The sequence below is a fragment of the Calliphora vicina genome, chromosome 2, assembly GCF_958450345.1.
Source record: "Calliphora vicina chromosome 2, idCalVici1.1, whole genome shotgun sequence".
Classification (NCBI taxonomy): Eukaryota; Metazoa; Arthropoda; class Insecta; order Diptera; family Calliphoridae; genus Calliphora; species Calliphora vicina.
The window spans coordinates 20,065,271-20,091,721 of record NC_088781.1 but is presented as its reverse complement, the minus strand read 5'-3'; the positions used below and the strand labels follow the sequence as shown (position 1 = coordinate 20,091,721).

At 34.7% G+C, this 26,451-nt stretch overlaps 3 protein-coding genes across 4 annotated transcripts in view; all 3 read right to left on the bottom strand.

Annotated features, from left to right (window-relative positions):
- Positions 1–190: 190 nt before the first annotated feature.
- SP555 lies at positions 191–1,194 on the bottom strand. Its single transcript, XM_065501059.1, has 2 exons — positions 506–1,194; positions 191–442 (listed from the first exon to the last, which is right to left on the bottom strand). Exons 1-2 carry the CDS (start codon positions 1,109–1,111, stop codon positions 191–193), a joined length of 858 nt encoding a protein of 285 aa, XP_065357131.1. The 5' UTR covers positions 1,112–1,194.
- A 74-nt stretch (positions 1,195–1,268) lies between these two features.
- On the bottom strand, positions 1,269–5,150 carry LOC135951410 (uncharacterized). Its single transcript, XM_065501058.1, has 2 exons — positions 4,030–5,150; positions 1,269–1,458 (listed from the first exon to the last, which is right to left on the bottom strand). Exon 1 carries the CDS (start codon positions 4,953–4,955, stop codon positions 4,056–4,058), a length of 900 nt encoding a protein of 299 aa, XP_065357130.1. The 5' UTR covers positions 4,956–5,150; the 3' UTR covers positions 1,269–1,458; positions 4,030–4,055.
- A 5,086-nt stretch (positions 5,151–10,236) lies between these two features.
- Positions 10,237–26,451, bottom strand: part of vkg (viking) — a 37,400-nt gene continuing 21,185 nt past the window's right edge. For both annotated transcript variants that reach the window (XM_065501056.1, XM_065501057.1), the window contains exons 3-10: positions 16,509–16,703; positions 16,399–16,443; positions 14,570–16,329; positions 13,655–14,505; positions 11,680–13,591; positions 11,505–11,619; positions 11,187–11,410; positions 10,237–11,106 (exon numbers count right to left, since the gene is read on the bottom strand). In XM_065501056.1, the coding sequence (XP_065357128.1) occupies positions 10,863–11,106; positions 11,187–11,410; positions 11,505–11,619; positions 11,680–13,591; positions 13,655–14,505; positions 14,570–16,329; positions 16,399–16,443; positions 16,509–16,703 (5,346 nt within the window). In that variant the 3' untranslated portion in view covers positions 10,237–10,862. The remainder of the gene's footprint in view (positions 11,107–11,186; positions 11,411–11,504; positions 11,620–11,679; positions 13,592–13,654; positions 14,506–14,569; positions 16,330–16,398; positions 16,444–16,508; positions 16,704–26,451) is intronic.

The window sequence follows — 26,451 nt, the reverse complement described above, 5'->3', positions numbered from 1 at the left end:
ATACATATTAAATTAAGCAAATAGTGTTTGTCGTATGAAAATACAATATTTGTAAGTTATTTTTTTCTCCTGAAATGGCACTAAGCTTCACGGTTTTCAATACTTACATATTTGAGTAATTTTAAATATATAGTTTTGTTTTTTTGGGACTAGAACAAACAAAATTTAGTTGTTTTTTCTTTCAGACTGCCTAAAATTCATAGAGCATGTCATAGTTATCAACTTGACGTAGTGGAACATTATCATTAAATGCTTCGCTTAAATAATTTGTTATGATTGAAGGTAATTTAAGTTTTAGAAGATCTTGTCGGGACTTAATGTGTTTCATAACTTCGGCCCGACAACGATCTTGTAAATGACCGATATCGCTGCGTGTACTGTTCAAAGTCATTTCAGTTTTGGCGGCCGTTGAACAAACTATGGGATATAAGGGTTCGTTGATCTGTTAAGAAAAATCTATATGAATATTTCATTTTATAAATTCCATTTATATAAAAAAGCTTACCTTATCTAAACCCCGAAAGGCGACACCTAAACACTTGCCATCCTTGTAATAGGTCAAAGTGCCTTCGATGCCATCAAATAGAATGCCCACCACCGTAGCTTGATTCTCTTTAAAACGATCTGTATACAATAAAGCCACGCCTTTGTGCCACAACACACCCTTGTGGGATAGACCCCAACCGTGTTCGTTTTCACCCAATATATTGCGAAATGAATTGGCATGAAGGCGTGCCTTACGCGTACCAATGCCAAACATTATGCTAGTGCCGAAAATTCTTTGCGATACATGTAATTCCCAATAGAAACGACCATTGTTCAAAGGCCGTTTACCTTGGACACCAGCCGTGCCTTTGCTCCAGTTGGGATGAAAATGCACGGTTCTATTATGGGCCCCACTCAATACCACCTCTTTTGATCGGTGACGTCTACTCCAGGTCCAATTGTCCTCACAACCATGTTCCAGGGGTATAAACTGTTTTTTATTACTCAGACGTTTAGTGGCTGTTGTTAGGGATGTGTTATTCGTTCGCGTTGAACGTTTTCGTTGACGCGGTGAAGTGTTTGGCGAGGTTGTACTGCTGCTGCTGCTACTGCCACTTGATGTCATTTTTTGTTGTTGCTGCTGCTGTGTCCTTTATAAAGTTTGTAACAAATTGAGCTCGTTATAGTTTTCTATTTTCTTAGTTTGTTTGTTTGCTTCTTAGTCTTTTTTTACTTCAACGATTTGAATGTTCTAATTTGTGTTGTTTTTTTTTTTGGTTTTCTTTCTTCCTACTATTGTCTGTGTTTTTGTATACTTGGAGTAGTTTCTTAAGGGTCCTTTATCGATAAGAATTTTTTCTCTTTTTTTTTGCAAAATGATTTCAAGTATTGTTTGTTTTTTTATTGATTCCTAAGTGCAGCAATTTTTGCAATAATTGTTTTCTAGTCCTAGATGTAGATGAATTTGAGTACCTGTAAAGAATAGAACTAGTATTAGAAATATAAAATAAGTTTGTCATTGTTATTTACGATTAATTAGAAAAAACTATATAATAATAGAAATACTTTAAATTTAATAATATTTTTCCTTTTTTTCCTTGCATTATTTTTCATTTAAAGTCATATTTTTAAGAAATTTTGAATGTTCTGATGTTTTTACCCTTATTGGATATTATCTAGTACTCAATACGCAACAGCTCATCTTTTGATCTTCCGATCTTATATCTGATTGACAAATTAGTTCCAATGTCTCCTTTTACAAATATTCGTATTTTTGTCTCTAATATCCTTTTAACAACACATACGTGGGATTGGAACCTTAATCCTCTTGGTCTCATTCTCCAGAAAAAAGACCCAACTGTCTGACATCACCACGAGGTATAAGTCTCCACTCTATCACATCCCAGCAGTTCTAATTGTTCATATTAAAAATGTGCTTTGGTTCCTTTGTTTTTCAGACACAGTGTAATTTCGTATTTTTTGTCTCCTTTCCAATCAAGACAGGCTAGAAAACAATAGATTGAATGCTGAGGGTCTCCTCTCTATCACAACCCAGCAGTTTTACAAGTTGCCAATGTGTCCCTTATTGACAGTAATTTTCACTAATCTGATCACTTGGCTGACTCCAATTTTTATATTTTGGGACATTTGACATTTATGTTCTCTCTGTAGTGCAGAGAAAAGTTAATTGGTTACTTTATACATCCCTGGTAAAGTAAGCTGTCACTTTAGTGTCTCTAGAATGTAGTGTCTCTAAACTTTTATTTTGTATTGTATTTTAGAAAGTAGTTAATTTACACACCAGAAGTAATGTGTTGGAAAGTCAATTGTCACTAAGTGTCCCTTTGTAAACTAAATTTTACAGTTATTCTGGTTCTTCTGTTTACCACAAATACCAAGATACCAAGCTTCAGACTACCATTACTATGCGGTTCCTACTCTCCCTATCATACAATGCAAAATATCTAGATATTTTTCAAGTAAGAACGTGGAACAGTTCAGGAGAGGTAACATTGCCTCTACTATGGCTGACTATTGTTAACTCAATTCTTGTCGAATTGGAATGAACTAAGGATCTCAATACGTCTTCCAGATAAATCCACGTTTTTCAGGCTGAGTTATTGGCGATCAGGGAGACATGTCAAATTTTACATGAACGGAATATTTGATGGTATACATCGTGTTGATGGTTATACAACAGCCAGGCGGCTCCTATTGCACTTAAATTCTGTAGTACGAAATCTAAATTAGTGTCAAGGCAAACATCACTAGACATCACTCTAGTTTGGGTCGCTTTAAATGTGTCAGAGGGACTATCTGTCGCAATTCCGCTTGGGACTATTAAAAATTAAATCTTCGGACACCACCTACAGAAGGCTGTTAATAGGTGGCGCAAAATGGAAACATGTAAGACTATTAGATAATTGTGGCAATGAGAACCGCAGTATAAATACAACACTAGGAACCGGAAGGACATTTCGAAACTAATAACAGTATTAACGGTCACTTGTCGATCTTTACCAACAAACTCGAATTTTCCTTCAACAATTACTCAGATGCCTGGGCCGAGAAAATAAACTCAAAATTGAAACTGAACTAGAACTGAACTAGAACATGAACTACAACCTGAACTAGAACCTGAACTAGAACCTGACCTAGAACCTGAACTAGAACCTGAACTAGAACCTGAACTAGCACCTGAACTAGAACCTGAACTAGAACCTGAACTAGAACCTGACCTAGAACCTGAACTAGAACCTGAACTAGAACCTGAACTAGAACCTGAACTAGCACCTGAACTAGAACCTGAACTAGAACCTGAACTTGAACTAGAACCTGAACTAGAAACTGAACTAGAACCTGAACTAGAAACTGAACTAAAACCTGAACTAGAACTAGAACCTGAACTAGAACCTGAACTAGAAACTGAACTAGAACCTGACCTAGAACCTGAACTAGAACCTGGACTAGAACCTGAACTAGAACCTGAACTAGAACCTGACCTAGAACCTGAACTAGAACCTGAACTAGAACCTGAACTAGCACCTGAACTAGAACCTGAACTAGAACCTGAACTAAAAAATGAACTAGAACCTAAATGATATCTGATACATCGTGTACCTGAACTAGAACCTGAAATAGAACCTGAACTAGAATCTAAATGATATCTGATACATCGTGTACCAGACTGTGTGATCTAATTTTAATACCTGTTTAGTACTCTTTTCAAAGCGAGTTTCATTCCATTATTAAATGGAACATTTATTTTTTTAACATTAACTTAGGCAATATTGTGAGTTAGAAATAAACGATTTTTTTGGTTGCGACATTGTTTAATTAATAAAAGACAAGTAATGCTAGCAGAGGAAAATATATACATACAACAAAGTTTTCTAACCTCTAATTGGTTTTGCAAGCAGTACTCATTACGACCCCATTGTTAAATAAGCATTTAATTACATATTTAAGCAATATTGTGAAACCGATTTTTTTGTTGTGCCTCAAAATTGTTTCGAATTAAATTTCTTTGTGTTTTTAACTTACCCAACTACGTTACTTTGCGCTACTTCCTACAAATAAGATGTGGACAATGTCGAATAATCACATGACACAAAGCTATTGTACGATGCAGTCTTTGGTATTGATGAGGACGAACGGCGTGGCGTTTCACAGCATGTTTCAAAACTATAAGTAGTTTCTACAAGAGATGCAGACGGCGAAGGTAAATCTATGTCGACATAATCGCAGGTGGAATTGGAGTTCGCCACTGACGCTAAATCTGATTGTTGGTGTTGTTGTACTAAGTCACTATTTTCTTCGCTTTCTAAGGTAGATGATGTGTTCACAGATATCGTTTGATAGCCTGAATCATTAGTAAAATATGATGAATTCACGCTATTTGATTGGTAGGTCGAGGAGGGTGGTGAAGGTGAAGGCGGCGGGTAGCTGTTGGTGGTGGTAGTGTAGGTGGAACGTTCATATATAACTGTTTGTGCTTTTGTCGAATTGTGTTGTTGCTGCTGCTGGATATTACGCTTAAGATCACGTTTTATTTTACGCAATTGGCGAAATTCTGTAGAACGATTCGGACCGCCAACTACACCGGATAAGGGACACCAAAATTTTTGTTGTCTCTGTTGTTTTTGTACATGCAACTCTTGCAAATGGAAATGATGACGACAATAACCTTGAGGCGTATTGGCACAAAAGCGACAACTGTCGTTGTCAGCCAACGAGTTTGACAGGGGCGAGAAGTTACCGGATGCTGAGTTGTTAGCTGTGCAACGTCTTCTCTTGGACTTTTTACTTTGACGATATTCTTCGATTTGAAATTTGGAGCCGTTGGCCTCAGCAGCTTCCCTTAGGAGGCGTACATTTTTTGGATTGATCCATCGGTCGTGTACGTGCAAAACTAAACGTTGACAATAAAGACAGATTGATTTAAAAAATAACAGCAGCACGATAATCATTCAGATGTAATTTACAATTTGTTTTGCTCTTTAAAGTTGGTTGGCTGGATGGCTGGCTGTTATGATGTGAGCGAGTTAGTTGAGTGCGTAAGTTTAATGTTGAGATTTCCCCCTTTTTCGTCTTTGGGGTGTTTGTGTTGTGGTTCACTTGTTCGTAATTTAAGGGCTGTTTTTTTCTCACTTTTCTTTTTTGTTCCTTCTCTCTACTTTCATTAATTCTTTAGTTGGTTTTTCGATAATAATTTTTTTTTTTGATTGGAAAATTGTGAAATAATTTGTGATTTTTCTTGAATTCTTATTGGATTTTGTGAAAAACTTGTTTCACTTTTGTTTGGTTGTATGTTTTTTTTAAGTAGTGTAGTATTTTGTTATGTACTTAATATTTACATTTTGTGTTTTTATAAAATATTTAACTTAAAATCACTTCAACGAAAATATTGTTGAACGAACACAAAAAAAATGTGTAAATTAGTTCGTGGCGTTTTTCCAAGCGCTTTCAAAACACGTCTGTTTTTCTCTATTCCAATTTGACTTCTGGTTGAGACGAAGGGCAAACACCTAGTTTACCACTTGCTTGTTTGTTTTGCACCACCCCTATCAATCTACCCTTATTATTGTACTCGTCGTCTACTACAACAACGAAAACAAAAACTACAACAAGAGCCACAACAATGTTTGATGTGTAATCGTTATCGTTTTTTTAGTTTTCACCCCCATCTGTTTAATTTCCTTCAGTTCTGCTGCTTTGTTTGTTTCTTTCGCTCATTTACTTTGTCTCTTTTTCGTATTACTTATCATGTTTTTATCTCAGTATCAATATGTATCATTACAACCGGCTTTTGCGTTTTGTTTTCCTTTCAACTCCCCATTTCAATTGTAAATACGGATGTATGTATGTTTATTGACATCGAATTCAAAGCTTTTTTAAAGGGATACCATCCCTTAGGAAAATTGCAAAATATTAATGTTAGAGAGTAGACCAAATGAAAATCTAGTAGATCAGGGATGAAAACCCTGGTTCAAATGAAATCTGAAATGTACACAATTTGGCAATAAATTAAAATATGGAAATTATTAATGTTGAATATTCGATATTCGGGCAGAATTAGGACGAATACCGAATCCGGAACTGTTTTAATGAAATAAGTACCAAGGACTTAGATACCTAAAAAACATCATAAAAAAAGTTTTTTGTTTAAACTTTTCACGACCATAAGATTAATTTTTGAACAATTCTTGAAGACAGTTCCAATAAAACAGTAAATTTTCAAAGATTATAAAAAATAAATGCTGTAATCGAACTTGTTTTAATCCAAACACATTAAAAAGAGACACGTTTGCGAACTAATTTTTCGTTGTTTAGTTATTCAATATTTTTATATCCTTCACCTTCGTGAGAAGGGTATATATAAGTTTGTCATTCCGTTTGTAATTTCTACATTTTTCATATTCTGGATCCTTATAGATAGCGAAGTCGATTAATCCATGTCCGTCTGTCTGTCTGTCTGTTGTAATCAATTTTCTGAAGACCCCAGATATCTTCGGGATCCAAATCTGCAATAATTCTGTCAGACATGCTTTCGAGAATTTTGCTATTTAAAATCAGCAAAATCGGTCCACAAATGGCTGAGATATGAGGAAAAAACCAAGACAACCTCGATTTTTGACCTATTTTTGACCTATATCTGGATTACTAAGACATTAATATAGACAATATGGATATCTAATGATAGATATTTCAAAGACATTTGCAACGACGTATATAAGACCATGGTAAGATGGACCTACAATAGGTCAAAATCGGAAAAAAATTTTAACCCGAATTTTTTTTTCACAAAAAAAAATTTTAAAATTTAAAAAAAAAAAAATTTTAAAAAAAATTTTAAATAACAATCGAAAAAAAATTTTTTCCAAAAAATTAAAAAAACTGGAAAAAAAATTAAATTTTGTTTACCTAAAAATATTTAAAATTTTGAAGTATAATTTGGTGAAGGGTATATAAGATTCGGCACAGCCGAATATAGTACTTTTACTTGTTGTTAAGATGAAAGTCCACAATGTAGGACACCTAAAAATGAGCTGAAACACGGTCTAAAATTTGAATTTAAAAATTTTACCTGTGTAACGCTCGGTCATAGTCCAGATCATGCCCCGTCCGACTACTATTTGTTTCGATCGATGCAGAATCCTCTCTCTGGAATACGCTTTACTTTGGATCAGATTATCCGATATTGGCTTGATTCGTTCTTGGCCTTAAAAGATGAACAGTTCTTTTGGATCAGAATCCATATGTTTCCCGAAATATGCGAAAAGGTAGGTCATAACAATGGCCAACACTTTGAATAAATTTATATTGCAGAATTGTTTCAAAATAAAAGCTACAAATTTGAAACTTCTTTAATTTTTAAGTCATACTCCCAATAGATTTATTAAATTTTTTCCGATCGTAGTTTCGGTAGGTCGGAAATTTGATTAAAAACCATCGATCGCTATGCTCATAGAAACGTTATTTTCAGTGTTTAAAAAACTAGACTACAAGTAGCAGTAGCAACGAAAAAACACAAGTAGTCTAGTTAAAAAATTAATAAAAACTCGGAGTCAATAATTACTACTACTACTGCTACCTTCACATTTTGGTAGCAGTAGTTGTAGTAGTACTAATAAAAGAAAAATTTAAAAGTAGCAGAGTAATTTATTTTCTATTGCTACCTTAAAAAAGAAAAAGTTTTGATGTAGCAGTCATTAGTTTTTTATTAATTATGCTACTTTTAAAATTTTGTAGTAATAGAAGTAGCAGTTGAGGTAGTAGAAGAAGTAGCAGTTAAGTAGCAGTTGAAGTAGCAGCTAAGTACCAGTTGAGGTAGCAATAAAATAAGTCAAAAATAAAAATCTTCAGCCAAAAAAGTATATTATGTGTTGTTGTTGTGAATGTATATTTGTGTAAGTTGGTCGTGTTGTAAACAAAAGTTCGGCTTTTTTGTTATACACACAGAAAACACGATCTTTCTGTTAGCAACACGAACATCTGAGACAAATAAAATCGAATAATTCTTTCAAACTCTCTCAAAACAAAAACAACACACATTGTTTAATTCTGTAAATTTTGGTGTTATGACTGAAGATTTTCTTTTTTGACTACTTTTATTGCTACCTTAACTGCTGCATCAACTGCTACTTTACTGCTACCTTAAAAATTAAAACTCGATATAGAGCAGTAGCAATGATTTGTATTTTTATGCTACTACTCCATTTACAATTCATGTTTTATTACTACTGTTCTGTTAAGAGTTTTATATTTTGAAGGTAAAAAGAAAAAAAGACAAATGCTACTGCTACCGCTACATACACTTTTTTGAAGCATAGTTGTAGCAACAGTTAAAAATTTTTTAGTTATCGTAGCTTTTTAAACACTGGTTATTTTATATTTGACATCTGTACTACACCTAAAAGAAATTTCAGTCCGATAATTTTATGCTACTGTTTTTATACCCACCATTAAAAGAGACTTGATTTTGATTGATTTTGTAATTCCGTTTGTAACACATCAAAATATTTGTCGCAGACCCTCATTAGTATATATGTACATACAACCTCAAAAGTAAGTAATCCCCACAAAATATTTTATTTAAGATAATAAAAATCCTAATATCTATCCATCGTTTTTTGGAGATTTGTGTGAATACTAGATTCGGTTCTGGTAAAAAAATTTAAGTCGGACTATAATGATTTTCATGATCTTTAAAAAATCAAAAAATTCACTGGTGTTGACTCACTTTTGAAGCTGTGTGTATATTCTGGGTCCTCATAAGATTCTAAGACAATCTAGCTATGTCCGTCCGTCTGTCTGTTGAAAACACAATAGGGTCCAAGCGAAATTTTCACACATACTCTCTGTTGATAAGTTTTGTTTAATATTGAAAATGGGCAATATCGGTCCATTGATTTCATCTGGCCCCCATACAAATGTCCCCCCGGAATATTGTTTGAGTAGTCATAAATACATATGTTGATTATGCGACAATCCTGATAAAATTTTGCACAAATTAGTTCTAAGTAATCTGAAATTATACTGTAAAGTATGGTGAAAATGGAGTAACATTTATCACTAGTGTCCATACAAGGCCCCCCTCAGAAAATTACTTGAACATTCATAATTGTTTTATAATGAAGAAATTGGACAAGAATATGAACTTTCAAGTTTTGTGAGGATCGGTCCATAATTGACCCTACCTCTATATCAGAAAAATAGGTTATTGTCAAAAAATTATATATTTTTTAAAGTTTTAAGAAATTAATCGCTATATCAAATTCAAGTCCCCATATACTCTATTGGGAATACTTGTTTTATTTGAATACATAATAAAGAATATTAGGGTCTCCGAGTTTTTCGAAATTAAAAAAAAAAAAAGTAAGAGAGCTATATTCGGCTATGCCGAATCTTATATACCCTTCACCAAATTATGTATACTTTGAAATACATTTTTTTAAATATTTTTAGGTAAACAATTTTTTTTTTCAAAATTTTTTAGATTTTTTTTTTTCGAAATTGTTCTTAATTTTTTTAAAATTTTTTTTTTCAATTTTTTTTTATAATTTTTTTTTGAAAAATTTTTTGTTCAAATTTTTGTCCAAATTTTTTTTTGGAAAAAAAATTTATGACAAAAAATTTTTTGATAAAAAAAAATCGGACCCATTGTAGGTTCAACTTACTATAACCTTATCTACATCGTTGCAATGCACTTTGAAATATCTATCATTAGATATCCATATTGTCTATATTAATGACTTAGTAATCCAGATATAGATCAAAAATAGGTCAAAAATCGAGGTTGTCCCGGTTTTTTGCTCATATCTCCGTTATTTATGGACGGATTTTGCTGATTTTAAATAGGAATCTTCTCGACAGCATGTCTAACAGAATTATTGAAGATTTGGATCCCGAAGATATCTGGGGTCTTCAGAAAATTGAATTCAACAGACAGACAGACGGACATGGCTTAATCGACTCCGCTATCTAAAAGCATCCGGAATATATATACTTTTATAGGGTCAAAAAATTATATTGTGGAAATTACAAACGGAATGACAAACTTATATATACCCTTCTCACGAAGGTGAAAGGTATAATAATAATGGATATGTCCAAATGTCTCTAAATAGTATATATCTGCTGAAAATAATTAAAATCGAAAGACCAAAGGTTAATTAGTTTGTGATATCTTATGGAATTCATGATATAATAAATTCAAAAGATTATTTTAAAAATTAATACCGAATCCAGTTTTTGTTTTTTTTTTGTATTTTATTCATTGTTATTTTATATATTTATTATCATTTTTATTTAGATAAAAAAACGCATTATAAAACTGTTGAAATATTTTTATAACTTACACTAAGTTATTTTTTGTTGATTTTTGTTTGTTCTTTATGCTTTATTTTCTCGATAACTAACTATATTAATTAATTTTTAATTTAATTTTATTTTTTGCATTATATACAACAACAATTTGGGGCAGTGTGTTAAAGAAACAAAAACAAAATGAAGGGAAATTTTAAAGATTTAACAGAAGAAATGTTAAATTTTATTACAATAAAAAAAGTTACTACTACTTTTTTGTTTTAAATTTCATTAAGGAATTAAGTTTTTTTTATTTTTTATTTATATTTGTTGTTTGTTTGTTTGTTTTTTTATTAGTTTTGTATTTATATGATTTAATAAAAAAAAGATGGCACACTCAAAGAATAATGGCAGATTTGTTTCGTTACAACTTAAAATTACAAGGAAAAAAAATTATGTTTGGGGTTTTTAGATTTGTTTGTTTGTTTGTTTTGATTAATTTACGGCTACTTAGATTAAAAATGTAGAGCAAAATAAGACATTTTTTGTTATGGAATTTTGTCTAAAATCTAGGGGGCTGTGGTATCTGATCTGGGATACCGATAGCGATTGACGCGCCCATAACCATTACTGCCGGGAGCAGGTCGTCTACTGTTATAGGTGTTTGTACGGCGTAATGATGGTGGTGGTGCATGGGCAGCATGAGGAGCGGGTACAACACGCTCATGACCACGTCTGAATTCACGAGCCGGTGAGTCTAAGTTGACTGAACGTGTAACATAAGAATCATTACGGCGACGACAAACAGTACATCTGTAATTAAGTAAATAAAAGGAACGTTTTGATTTGGAGTTTTCTTTTTTTTTTTGTATAATATGCTGCCGATTACTCACCTGCTGATTTTGCTTGTTTGATCCTTTTTCAATGTTTGTTGTCTGGGCATTGACCACATCTCATGTTCTTCAATTACCGCCAACCAGAATGAGAATACAGGATCATAATAATTGCAACGTCCTTGGCCATGACATTCGATAACGGGCTGAGCACGGAATTCTTCCAAACAAGAACCAGGAGAAACCAGATTTTGTCCGAAGCCTCCAGTGTTGTCAGTGGTTGTCTAAAGAGAAATTAAATTGGTGATTAATAATTTAAAATTGTGTCTTCCAGACGGACGGACATGTTTTTCTAAATTTAACAGAAAATTGACTTACCATGTAGTAACTGTAACCGGTCCACATTTCTTCCCAACCTCCGGGGCATTCGGGTATACTCATACTTTGACTGTGCATAGCTATAATGCGAGTAGTTGTCTCACAAACGACGCAACTAAAAGAAATATTGAACATTGCAAAAAAAAGTATTTTAAAATACGAAAAATTAACTCACCGTGAAATGTATTTCTGAATTTCAGTTGGTTGTAGGGGTGTCATAGCGACATTCATGGGTTCAGCTGTTCCGAGCCATAAACTGTCATCGTTGGTTTGGGCATAATTGCAAACGTTGTTAATATCACACATCATATAAGGCATCATGCTGAAGCGCATCATACAGGAACCAGCTCTACCCAAATCTTGGCCAACAGTTCGACTGTTACCGATGTTAGCGGCCATAGAGTAACCGTCCCATAGTTTGTGAGTGTTAGCCGGACATTTTGGTACATAAACGGATTGAGAATGGCGAGTAAATATGAAGCCTCGACTCTTGGCACGTGGTGGAGGTGGGGCTGGTTCACCGACATAACCCTTACCACCACGAATACCTTGTAGACCCGTCAAACCAGGAGCACCCATCATACCACGTTCTCCTTTAGGACCTTCGGAGCCGCCCAAGCCCATAAGACCTTGTTCACCTTGATAGCCCTTTAAGCCACGAGCGCCTTGGAAGCCAACTTCTCCTTCAACTCCCATATCGCCCATTGAACCCTTGAAGCCATCCAAACCATGTTCACCTCTATCGCCTTTACGAGCCATATTGAAGGGGAATGTTACACCAGGTTCACCAGCGGGACCTCTAAGACCGTCTAAACCATCTCCTCCGTTCCAACCGGCATCACCCATTGGACCGCGAGTTCCACGAGAACCGACAGGTCCAGTGCGTCCGGGATTACCGGGCATACCGCGTTCACCTTTGCGGCCATCAAAACCGGGAGCGCCTTGTGGTCCAGTATCACCTTTGTCACCACGCAAGCCGGGTATAACCATGCCAGAATCACCACGCATACCTCTGTGACCAGTCTCACCAACCATACCCTTAAAGCCAGCCATGCCGTGTAAGCCATTGCGTCCCATTGGGCCAGGATGACCAATATCACCAGTGACACCCTTGATGCCCATGATGCTAATGCCCATTTCACCGACTTCTCCGTCCAAACCATATTCGCCCATATCACCAGGGGCTCCCTTGGGTCCTACGCGACCAGGTCGGCCAGAGAGACCATCGTAACCGGTATCACCTTCATCACCAGGTTCAGCAAAATCTGCAGTCATACCAGGAGCACCAGGATAACCCTTATCACCATGTTCTCCCTTAGTTCCGGCATAACCATCAACACCTGGTATACCAGCTAAGCCAATATCACCATATTCACCCTTGCGGCCAGGATAACCTGTGGCACCATCTATACCTTGTTCACCCATTGGGCCCATTTCACCTCTATATCCGGCCTCACCCTTTTGACCTCTTTCAGCGTAAGCAACCAACAACACACCGGGGCGACCAGGGAAACCTTCATCACCCTGTTCACCTTGGAGACCGAAAGGACCAGGTATACCAGTCTCACCACGATCACCAGGAGCTCCATCATAACCAGCAAAGCCAATTTCTCCTCTTTCGCCTACTTCACCAGCATCACCCATGCGACCGATTACACCCACAGCACCTTTAGGACCTGGTGCACCGTGTCTACCTGGATATCCGGGTACGCCTTCATCGCCACGATCACCTGTTTCTCCCATGAATCCCATCACACCGTAGTCACCACGCATACCTTTAAGACCTGGTAGACCATCAAGGCCGGGCATACCTGGTGCACCAGTTTCACCCTTTCTGCCAGGGGAACCATCATTGCCGAATGCTTGATCACCAGCCAAACCCTGAACACCCTTTTCACCAGGCACGCCATCATAACCACGAGGACCTCTATATCCCATATCTCCAGCCTCGCCCTTAATACCGCTACGAGATGCGAAACCTTTGGGACCGATAGGACCCATGAAACCTTTGTCACCAAGTTGACCTTTACGGCCAAGTACACCATTAAAGCCAGGACGACCAAAGCCGCCAATTTCTCCACTTTGACCTACAGACAATAGATTTGGATTATATTTGTAACTGAAAACAAAAACGTTTAACAAGAAATTACCTTTAGGACCCATGCTACCGATGGCTCCTCTTGGACCCATATCACCATGACGACCATCTTCGCCAAGATCACCACGGTCACCTTGTTCGCCAGGAATGCCAACAAAACCTTGCATACCCATAAGACCAGGAACACCAGTGAAACCTTTGTCACCCAAAGGACCACGACGACCAGTATAACCAATACTACCCTTGGCACCTTGAACACCATCGGGACCGGGATATCCAGTTTCACCCTTTTGACCCTTGCGACCATGAGGAGCTACGCGACCATTACGACCGGGAGCACCAGCCATACCGGGGTAACCCATTAAAGTGTCACCGATCATTCCTTTGTTACCGGGCAGACCCTGCAGACCTAAGGGACCATCGTCACCCTTGGTACCTTTTACGCCTTTGACACCAGGTTTGCCGGAAGGACCGGGGAATCCGTTAAAGCCAACATCACCGAAGACACCAACTGGGCCAGGAAGACCGTCGGGACCGATTTCACCAGCCAAAATATTTGGACCTGGATCACCACGGAGACCTTTACCACCGCCGAATCCATCAATACCGGGAGCACCATTATGGCCTGGTAAACCAGGGGAGCCATGTATACCAATATCACCAATAATGCCAGGCCAGCCCTTGAAACCAGGAGGACCAGTAATTGTGTCACCAGGAAAACCAAGATCACCGCGAGCTCCATCAGCTCCCTTAGTACCAGCTTCTCCTTTAGGACCTTGAGGACCAGGATTGCCTGGATAGCCTTTGTCACCACGTTGGCCCTTGTTGTCATAGATTTCTCCGGGCTTTGGTGTACCCTTTTCACCCTTGGGACCCACGTCACCAGGCTCACCCATTGGACCTCTTAAAATATTAAGTTTTGTGTTATGATTGTAAAACGGTTTGTTGTGATTCACTAAATACTTACTTTTGACCATCGTAACCGGGTTCACCAATAAGATATACTTTCGGAGTTGTAGCATTTCTACCAGGTCTTCCATCTTTACCATGTCTACCAGGAGCTCCATCTCTACCAGAGTAACCAGCATCACCATAATCACCACGCAAGCCTGTTTCGCCCTTAAAACCTCGTAGACCATCGGAACCTCTGGCTCCACGGTCACCTGTTTCACCCTGTATACCTCGTTCGCCATCATCACCTATATCTCCAACTTCAGCTTCACGTTTGTTGCCAGTGCTCAAAACTTTACCAGGGAAACCAGGAAAACCAGCCTGACCAGATTCACCAGGAATACCATCGGTACCCCGAATACCCTTGAAACCTGTTAGACCAGGACGACCAGGTAAACCCTTGAAGCCACGTTCTCCAGTAATACCTGAAAGACCTCTAGCTCCATGAGCACCAGGGTAACCAGCATCACCATGAATACCGGGAATGCCTTTAGGACCAGCAGGACAAATACCGCAATCGTCACCTCGAAAACCTTTGTCACCGGGCATACCACGATAACCAGGAAGACCGTCAACACCAGGTTGACCGCGAGGACCGGGCATACCATCGGGACCAGCGGGACCAACCTTATCAACACCTAAGCCGGGTAAACCTTTCTCACCAGGTAAGCCATTATCACCACGATCACCACGATAGCCATCGAGACCAGGAATGCCAAGTTGACCAGCAAAACCTTTAGGACCAAGTACATTTTTACCGGGATTACCAGCGGCACCCACGCGACCAATTGGACCAGGATTTCCAGGAGGACCCATAGGACCAGGAGGACCCATTAAACCAAAATCACCATCGTCACCCTTAATATTGGCACCGCGACGACCCGGAAGACCACCCAAACCTGCATCGCCAGGAGGTCCAGTTTGACCACGGGGACCACGACGACCGGCACGACCGGGAATACCTGACAAACCGGGCAAACCAGGTTCACCAATTTCACCTTGGGGACCAATGGGACCGGGCAATGAAACATCTAAATTGGGATCGTAAATACCGGGAGGACCTGCTGGACCTTGTACACCAGGTGTGCCGTTGTAACCATCATCACCAAGTTCACCAGTAAGTCCATCTTCACCATCACGGCCATTGTAACCAGGAGCGCCTTTAACACCTTTAGCACCAGGAAAACCGGGATCACCAGGCTTACCGGGCTTACCACGTTCACCAGCCTCACCAGTATCACCTCGAACACCGGGCAGACCTTGACGACCAAATTCACCGTCTTCACCCTGAGGACCTGGAATGCCCTTGTCGCCAGTTACACCTCTTTCACCTCTTTCACCCTTGGTAACTGGCCTTGGATGCCATTCACCTTCTTCGGCATCACCAGGTTCACCTTTCTCACCCTGTTCACCTTGTTCTTGTAATTGCAAGTCGGCAAGTTCAGCCATTTCACCCTTGTAACCTTTGGCACCAAATTCACCCTTGGCACCTTCCAAGCCCGGAAAGCCGGTGTCACCCTTGTAGCCCTTCATACCAGGATAACCTTGTTGACCATCATATCCATCAGTACCGCGATCACCACGACTACCTTTAGTTCCCTTAGAGTTGATACCGCCTTCACCAGCATCACCAGTTGGACCTGGAGGACCAGGCTTACCGATTTCACCACGACCACCATGTCTGCCGGGCGAACCTGGAGTACCTTGCTGGCCAGTCTTACCATCACAACCATCAATACCACGAGGACCTTGGGTACCATCTTCACCAAAACGACCCTAAAACCGATTTAAAACAATACTATAAAAGAAACATTTTTGCAACGACCAGACGTCATAAATACTTACACGAGGCCCAGGAGCTCCTGGATGACCAGCCAATCCCATGTCACCCTGCATTAATTACAATAACTAATTGAACATATGATTTGAATAGCTGATGATCAATTACTACTTACACGATGACCTTTTCCGCCTGGACCACCATACTCACCAGGATCACCCCATTCGCCAGGACGTCCTGATGGACCGGGTGGACCAAAATCACCAGCTGGTCCCTCGTATCCCTGAAAACCGGGCACACCAATATCACCTGGCCGTCCCTTCAAACCTTTACAATCACATACAACGCCATTACACTTTTGATCGGGTTGCTAAAATAGAAAGAGACAATAAAAAAATCTAATTACATCTTTTATTTTTGTCTTTTTAGATAAGTTCACAAAATTTTTAAACAAACGCTCGCAGTCGTATCAAGTATCAAGAGCTATTGATAAATTGTTGACTAGCATTTCAATTAAAATCAATAAAAAAAACATATTGTCCATGTCCCTGTTTGTTTGTACAATTGTGGAGTTTATGCATTGACTTTCAAAGAGTTCTTTTGTTATTTGCGTTCTCGGCTTGATTGGAATGTTTGTATACAAACAATTTATGCTTTTCTAAAGACAAAACATATTCTAAAAGCTAATGGATAAGATGCTAAGGAAGGAGTGTATGTGCGTTTATATTTTAATTACTTATAGTTCCATACGACAAAATTATACTTGATGACGTCATGTTTCAATTTTTATGCCAGGCATTGAAAATTGTGATCAAAAAAAATAATTGTGTAATTATAAATAGGGGTGTAGGACATCTTAGTTATTCCATAAACACATGGTTTTCGTACTTCTTTTGAGACAAAAATAAAACAAACAAGTAAGAGAGCTATATTCGGTTGTGCCGAATCTTATATACCCTTCACCAAATTATACTTCAAAATACAAATTTTAAATATTTTTAGGTAAACAAAATTTATTTATTTTTCCAAAGTTTTTTAAATTTTTTTTTGTGAAAAAAAATTTGGGTTAAACAATATTTTTTTCCGATTTGGTCCCATTGTAGGTCCAACCTACTATGGTCTTATATACGTCGTTGCAAAGGTCTTTCAAATATCTATCATTAGATATCCATATTGTCTATATTAATGACTTAGTAATCCAGATATAGGTCAAAAATCGAGGTTGTCCTGGTTTTTTACACATATCTCAGCCATTTGTTGACCGATTTTGCTGATTTTAAATAGGAAGCTTCTCGAAAGCATGTCTGACAGAATTATTGAAGATTTGGATACCGAAGATATCTGGGGTCTTCAGAAAATTGATTTCAACAGACAGACAGACGGACATGGCTTAATCGACTCCGCTATCTATAAGGATCCAGAATATATAACTTTATAGGGTCGGAAAATTATATTGTGGAAATTACAAACGGAATGACAAACTACATGAAGGTGAAAGGTATAAAAACATACGGTATTTCGCTGAGGAATTGCACAAGAACTTATTCAAATATTATCTCTACCCATCAAAACTTTCATAAAGGAAAAAAAGTTCTGCACTGAACAATAACAATATTTTATGCAGAAGCAAAATTACAAAATATGGAACTAATATTACGAATTCGCCATGTTTGGAAGATACAAAAATGGAATTTTGGAAAATCCTTATATTCTAAATATTTAATTAACTAAAAAAATTCTTAATTCCCCCAAAAAATATATACAAACAGTCCACATTAGGTCCGATTCTGATTGTATATGGAACAAATTTCCATTTAAAAAAAAAGTACCAAACAGTATTTTTTTCTAAAATGACTGGAATTCACAATTTTCAAGATTTAAAGATCGTAAAAATACCAAAAAAAAAATACTTTTTCTAAATTTAAGTTTTTTTCAACTTTAATAAATGTTTTTTTGTTGGTGCTAATTTTTAATATAAATAGTAAACAATTTCAAAAAAGTACCAAAAGGTACTTTTGTCTAAAGATGTTTTCAGTTTCATTAAAGTGACAAAAAAGTAACTTTTCTAAATTTTAGTTTAAGTATTAAAGCGTTTTTTTAAGCTAAATTTTTAATAAAAATAAGAAAAAATAACATTTCCTCCAAAATAGTACCAAAAAGTACTTTAAAGAAAAAAAGTACGAAAAATTAAATTTTTGAAGACCAAGAATTGGAGGCATTCCACGAAAATTGTCAAACTCAACAAGATCTTTCAAAGTTATTGAGAGATACTTAGAACGTTTGCCAGCAGCAGGATTCATTCAATAGCAGGGTACCATTGGGTACCATACGAATTAAATTGAGAGATCTTGAAATACGATTTTGAATATCTGAAATGCTGCTTGATTACTTGCAATGAAAAAATCGATTCATTACGAAGCTTAAGAGATCGTGTTAAAAGCTCGGCCTACCAGCCGAATCGACACCAAAACCAAATTATCCATGGCGCTAAGGTAATTCTCTGTATTTGGTATTTTGGGGAGCAAAAGGGTCCTAAAGGGATCCTGTACCGAACGCAACTGATTCATTTGCCAGACATGAAACCATAATATTCCATTATAACAACGCTCGACCACATGTTGCAATACCTGTTAAAATGTATTTAGAATGAATTGGTTGGGAAGTTTTACCTCACCCGCATTATAGTTCAGCCCGCACCCCGTCCGACTACTACTATATGTTTCGATCGATGCAGAACGCTCTCACTGGGATCCGTTTCACTGGCTTCATAGATGAGCAGTTCTTTTGTCTCGGAATTCATATGTTGCCAGAAAGATGGGAAAAGGTCATAGCTAACAATGGTCAATACTTAGAAGCTAAACATTTGAAAAAAATCATTATGTAAGTTTGATGATTTCTTTTGTTTAACTAATTTGAAATTTTAATGGTAAAATTTTGAAAGTTTTGAAATTTCAAAAAATAAAAATTAAATTTTCCGCACTGCAAAGAACAAAATATTCTGTAATTGAAAGTATTTCTAATTAATTCCAATATGCAGCAAAGCCTCAAAAATTCAAGCACTTGAACATTTTAATTATGTTTTAAACATGAAAAATATTTGAAAAAATTAAATATTTTTCAAACAAAAAACATATGGCTTGATTTGATGTTGCCTTTCTACTGCAGAATGCTATTGATATAAAGTGTAATACAACTATAATTCAATTGCTTGACTATAATTCAAGGCTTGAATTACACTTGCTTTCAACTTGAATTCCAGCTTTTTGGTATTGTTATACATTTCGTTTACATTTCATTGCAACAATAGCCACATGATTACACTTTATTTTTTAACAATATTATGGTCTTTGTAAGTATTTATATGATTGCGTAAATCCAAATTTATAACCCCCTGTCTATACTTGACAAATATTTATCATAACAATTAATGACGTTTGTTGTCTAAGCAAAAGCACTAACAATTTTATCATAACGAAGCAATAATACTAATAAATGGAGACTATACCTGATAATTTTTTATCTTGACAACCATTTTGACGTTTATCATGATAAAAATTTATCAAGTATAGACAGAGGGTAACAATTTGCAATAATTCGAAATCGATTTTTATAACTAAACAATGTTACTGTGTTAAAGTTAATTTTTTTTCTTAATTTTTGTTCCAATTTCATTGTCAATTGTTGGTGTCATATATTATCAAATATCATTTAGATAAATTTTAAAATAATTCACAATTGAATATTACTTTGTGTATTAATAAATGGACAGTAGTAAAAACTTAAATAATATAAACAAATTAAACATGTTTTCATATACAAATACTTAGTAACTAGACCATAGTTTGGCGCCATTTTATACAATATTATTAACGCCAAATAAATTTTATATTCGCCATTGCAAAAAGAAAGAAAAAAACATAAATTTACATGAATAAATCTTTTTTTTTTAGTAAACACAATTTTATAACTTTTAAAAGATACAAAGCTACAGGCTGCTGGCTGCTGGCATAAACAAATGTAAATAATATTTATACGATCACTTATAAAACACATTCTAATACAACAATTTTTCTCCATAGTTCTTGTCCAAATGCAAACGATCATGTATACAATCGCACTCGTCAAATATCTGGTTGCAAACGGAAATAGTGCAATTAAAGCTGAAATTTTAGTAGATATGTTCAAGTATTTTCTTTTTTTTTTTGTTTTCTTTTATATATTTGCAAGTACAAATGCATAAGAGTATCAGAGGATTTCTATATTTATTTGAAATGTTTGTTATAAATAAATTTTGTTGCCAACGTGTTTTTTGCTTTTCAAAAAAGAAACAATTAGTTTGTGCCGATTTTAAACAATTTTTCTTTTAATCTCATATTTTAATTCTGCTCTGTGGCATATAAAGTTCAGTTTCACATACCATATAATCTGTTATACAAAGTATTTATAATTTTCAATTGTGTATTTAAATATAAAGTATGTTGGAATATACTACAGTATATACAATCCACATGCTCGCATTGTGAAATTGAAATTCGATAATACTAAGGCATCTAATACACGGTTGTCATATTCTTACAATATTATCAGAAAATGTTCAATAAATGGTTAACACCCATATGTTTCAACATAAGTTCTCATGGTTGTGTTAACCATTTTCTGAGCATGTTTCTGACAATCTGACAACCGTGTATACGTGGCTTTATATATATACCTACTTTGTAAACATTTCTATAATACAGAATTTTTAGTTTGATTTATTGTAATAAATAATTTTTTAAACAACTACTTTTTATTAAATTTCAAAGCATTTAATTTTTTCGTAATTTCAAAACAAATGTTTGTGAAGCTTAACAAATGCATTTCGAAATTTTACACAAAGTTTTAATTAATTGTTATCAGTTTCTTTAATCCAGATTTATACTTGAAATTTATACGAAAATTCCAACTTTTAAACCACTTCAAGAACTAGTTCCTTCATAGTTAATTTGGAATAAGTTTCGTGAAGCAGTTAAGACCGTTACATAAGTATACAGCCCAGAACGCGACATTCGTACACCTCTGAAGCGAAAAAATTAAAGAAATCTTCACAATTACTTTTTCTTAATTCCATTTGTCAATAGCCTTTTAATCGTTTTGTTGTTTCTAATGTATAAGCAATAAATATGGGATTTAGAACGCTACAAAAAATAGAACTCAATTCGAATGCAACAATATTGCAGAATTAGATTGTAAAAATATTGGACGAAATAGCTAATGGTAATCCAGAACGCGACATTCGTACACCTTTGAAGCGATAAAACTAAAGAAATCTTAACAATTACTTTTTCTTAATTCCATTTTTCAATAGCCTTTTTTAATCGTTTTGTTGTTTCTAATATATAAGCAATAAATATGGGATTTAGAACGCTACAAAAAATAGAACTCATTTCGAATGCAAAAATCTGCGAAATCAGCCCAATTATGAATAAAAATTCCCCGGGAGTTTTCCTATTCAAATAGTATCAATAAACATGGGAACTAATTTCGAATGCAACAATATTGCAGAATTAGATTGTACAAATATTGAATAGCAAATGGTAATTACAACAGTCCAGAACGCGACATTCATACACCTTTGAAGCGAAACAACTAAAGAAATCTTCACAATTACTTTTTCTTAATTCCATTTTTCAATAGCCTTTTTATCGTTTTGTTGTTTCCAATGTATTATCAATAAACATGAGATTTAGAACGCTACAAAAAATAGAACTCATTTCGAATGCAACAATATTACAGAATTAGATTGTACAAATATTGGTAATTTCAATAGTAGAGAACGCGACATTCGTACACCTTTGAAGCGAAACAACTAAAGAAATCTTCACAATTACTTTTTCTTAATTCCATTTTTCAATAGCCTTTTTATCGTTTTGTTGTTTCTAATGCATAAGCAATAAACATGGGATTTAGAACGCTACAGAAAATAAAACTCATTTCGAATGCAACAATATTGCAGAATTAGATTGTAAAAATATTGGACGAAATAGCAAATGGTATAATCTTGATATTCGTATAATTTTGAAGCAAAAAAACTAAAGAAATCTTCACAATTACTTTTCGTTAATTCCATGTTTCTAATGTATAAGCAATAAACATGGGACTTAGAACGCTACAAAAAAGTAGAACGCATTTCGAATGCAACAATATTGCAGAATTAGATTGTACAAATATTGGTAATTTCGACAATAGAGAACGCGACATTCGTACATATTTGAAGCAGAAATACTAAAGAAATCTTAACAATTACTTTTTCTTAATTCCATTTTCCAATATCCTTTCAATAGCACAATGTTTTGTGCAAAAACTAGGTTTTTTCGTTTTGTTGTTTCTAATGTATTAGCAATAAATATGGGATTTAGAACGCTACACAAAATAGAACTTATTTCGAATGCAAAAATCAGTCCAATTATGAATAAAAATTCCCCGCGAGTTTTCCTATTCAAATTCAATGGGAAAAACTCCCAGGGAATTTTTTATTCATAATTGGGCTGAATTATTTAATGGTTTTTTTTTAAAATAAAATAATGTGACTTTCTGTTGAACATAACGCGACATATATTTTCTCTAGTTTTGGTTGATCTTAACCTTCGGAATATTGAAATGATTAGGCACTTCAAACAATTGAATGAAATTCCATGACTTATGTAGTTTCATAAACTGTTAGCCTTAGGTCCAATGAGGCTGGCTCTTATATAATTTGAAAACGAACCTTTAAACTGGTCGAGACAGAAATGGAATAATATTCTCTTTTGGGATGAATCCTAATACAATTTAGGAGGCAGTAATGGGAGACATTTGTTAGACGATCGAAGGGAAATAAACTGGAACCCAAATACATGTAGTTTGGCAATATTATGGCAGTTTTTCAGGACAAGCTATGGGACCAATTCATATCATAAAATATGCTATGTATCTATACGAAAAATGAGCTCCCAGTTTGTTGTTTCCAGTACGACAATGACCCCAAACACATCTTAGGGTTGTAATCGCACAATTGGTATTTATTAAAAAAGTACAAAACTATCTTTAAATATTCTGCAAAATGCTGAAAATATCTTGAAATTGTGAATTGAAGTCATTTTAGAAAAAGTACTTTTTTTGGTACTTTTTTAAAAAAGGATATTTTTTTAAGTTTTTATAAGAAAAATTAAGCTAAATATCATAAAAATGCTATAAAGTTGTAAAAACTAAAATTTTTAAAAAGTATATTTTGTACTTTAATGAATGATGATTTCAAAAATTTGAATATAAATATTTTAATTTGAAAAAAAACAGCATATTATCAAAAATACTTGCTTATAAATACGTAACTATCTTTAAATATTTTGAAAAACGATGAAAATATTTTGAAAATTGTGAATTGAAGTTATTAAAAACTAAGCTAAATATCGCTAAATACGCTTTAAAGTTGTAAATAACTTATATTTAGAAAAAGTACTTCTTTTGGTACTTTAATGAAAGACGTTTCGTGGGTCATAAACATTGTAAAGCACATTAATGAAGTTTTACAAAAATGTACTTTTGTGAAAAGGGTTTTATTACTTTCACTAAAAATTCACTTTGAATTTGGGAAAATCATGAAATTTTAAAAAGAGCATAAATATTTAGATTTTGTCAATACGAATTTTTCAATAATAACGTGTGATATCATAATTCATCACCTGTTACAACAAATATGGCGATTCTAATCTTTTATACACCTAACCTAATGAGTCACAAATATATCTTGTACAAAGAACATTTTTCTTTATTATTCTTTAAAAAAAAAAACAAAAAAATTTAGAACATAAACATTTTAATAGCCTAAACGCAATGATAAAGAAAAACACCAGAATTTTACAAATTAATAAAAATGCACTTTTTTTATGTTTACACTTAAATCAAAATGCAAACTGAATTTTTCTTTTGTTTCTTCTTAAATGCAAAAACACTTTTCACACACAACATCTGTGTAATGTTGAAAATTGTTCTGTAATAAAAACATTCACATTTTTTTTTTATTTATTATTGCATATTTGTTGTTTTTTATTGAAATGCTAATTGCACTATTTCAGCGAATATTATTTATGTTCTATTTCTTTATTTTTATTGAATTTCCAAACATTGTTTTCAATTAAAAATAAACTAACAAAGATTTGATTTGTTTTACGCAAAAAAATATGTATATTCGTAATATTTTTTAATTAAAAAAAATTGTCGCCCAGTCCTGTTTGAATGTGTTGCAGGCAGTCAGAGGAAATCGGTAGCAAAGTCAAAATATAAATAAAATTATTTTAAACAATTGACTCATAAACATTTTAGATAAACAAATGTCCGTTTATTGATGGGAAACAGTGGAACATGTGTTACGGAAACTTGTCCATTAAAAAATATTTTTAAAATAAAATTCCCAAACCAAAAATGGAGAATTATGAAATTGAAAGATTGAACTAGTTCAGCAAGATATTATTTACTTTTTTATAGATGAATGTCTAAATTAAATTAACTGCTGATTCTAATTCGAATATACAGGTTCTACTGTCTTAACTAAATATTGTATGCAGATTTTTATTAAATTATTAAAATGCTGGCCATTTAATTGACTGGACTATGATTTAAATTTGTTAGAAATTTAATTGATATACATTTTTTATATGTTTTTTTTGCAAAACAATTTAGAATACATATTTATATATGTTCTAAATTTAACTAGAAATTTAGACAGCTGGGCATTTTATTGATTTATGCTTATATTTTTTGTAAATTTTTGCCACAATTTAACAAAAAATATAGATTTTTATTGATCAATTACAAAAATTCTTTAAAAAAAGTCAATTGATTTGCACAATTAACTGTAGCAATTTGATTGAAATGATTTAATAGACAAATGTTTGCACACACTTCAGTTTTCATTCAAGTATTATTATTTAAGTACTTAAAAATATTGAACTGAACTAGAACTGAACTAGAACTGAACTAGAACTGAACTAGAACTGAACTAGAACTGAACTAGAACTGAACTAGAACTGAACTAGAACTGAACTAGAACTGAACTAGAACTGAACTAGAACTGAACTAGAACTGAACTAGAACTGAACTAGAACTGAACTAGAACTGAACTAGAACTGAACTAGAACTGAACTAGAACTGAACTAGAACTGAACTAGAACTGAACTAGAACTGAACTAGAACTGAACTAGAACTGAACTAGAACTGAACTAGAACTGAACTAGAACTGAACTAGAACTGAACTAGAACTGAACTAGAACTGAACTAGAACTGAACTAGAACTGAACTAGAACTGAACTAGAACTGAACTAGAACTGAACTAGAACTGAACTAGAACTGAACTAGAACTGAACTAGAACTGAACTAGAACTGAACTAGAACTGAACTAGAACTGAACTAGAACTGAACTAGAACTGAACTAGAACTGAACTAGAACTGAACTAGAACTGAACTAGAACTGAACTAGAACTGAACTAGAACTGAACTAGAACTGAACTAGAACTGAACTAGAACTGAACTAGAACTGAACTAGAACTGAACTAGAACTGAACTAGAACTGAACTAGAACTGAACTAGAACTGAACTAGAACTGAACTAGAACTGAACTAGAACTGAACTAGAACTGAACTAGAACTGAACTAGAACTGAACTAGAACTGAACTAGAACTGAACTAGAACTGAACTAGAACTGAACTAGAACTGAACTAGAACTGAACTAGAACTGAACTAGAACTGAACTAGAACTGAACTAGAACTGAACTAGAACTGAACTAGAACTGAACTAGAACTGAACTAGAACTGAACTAGAACTGAACTAGAACTGAACTAGAACTGAACTAGAACTGAACTAGAACTGAACTAGAACTGAACTAGAACTGAACTAGAACTGAACTAGAACTGAACTAGAACTGAACTAGAACTGAACTAGAACTGAACTAGAACTGAACTAGAACTGAACTAGAACTGAACTAGAACTGAACTAGAACTGAACTAGAACTGAACTAGAACTGAACTAGAACTGAACTAGAACTGAACTAGAACTGAACTAGAACTGAACTAGAACTGAACTAGAACTGAACTAGAACTGAACT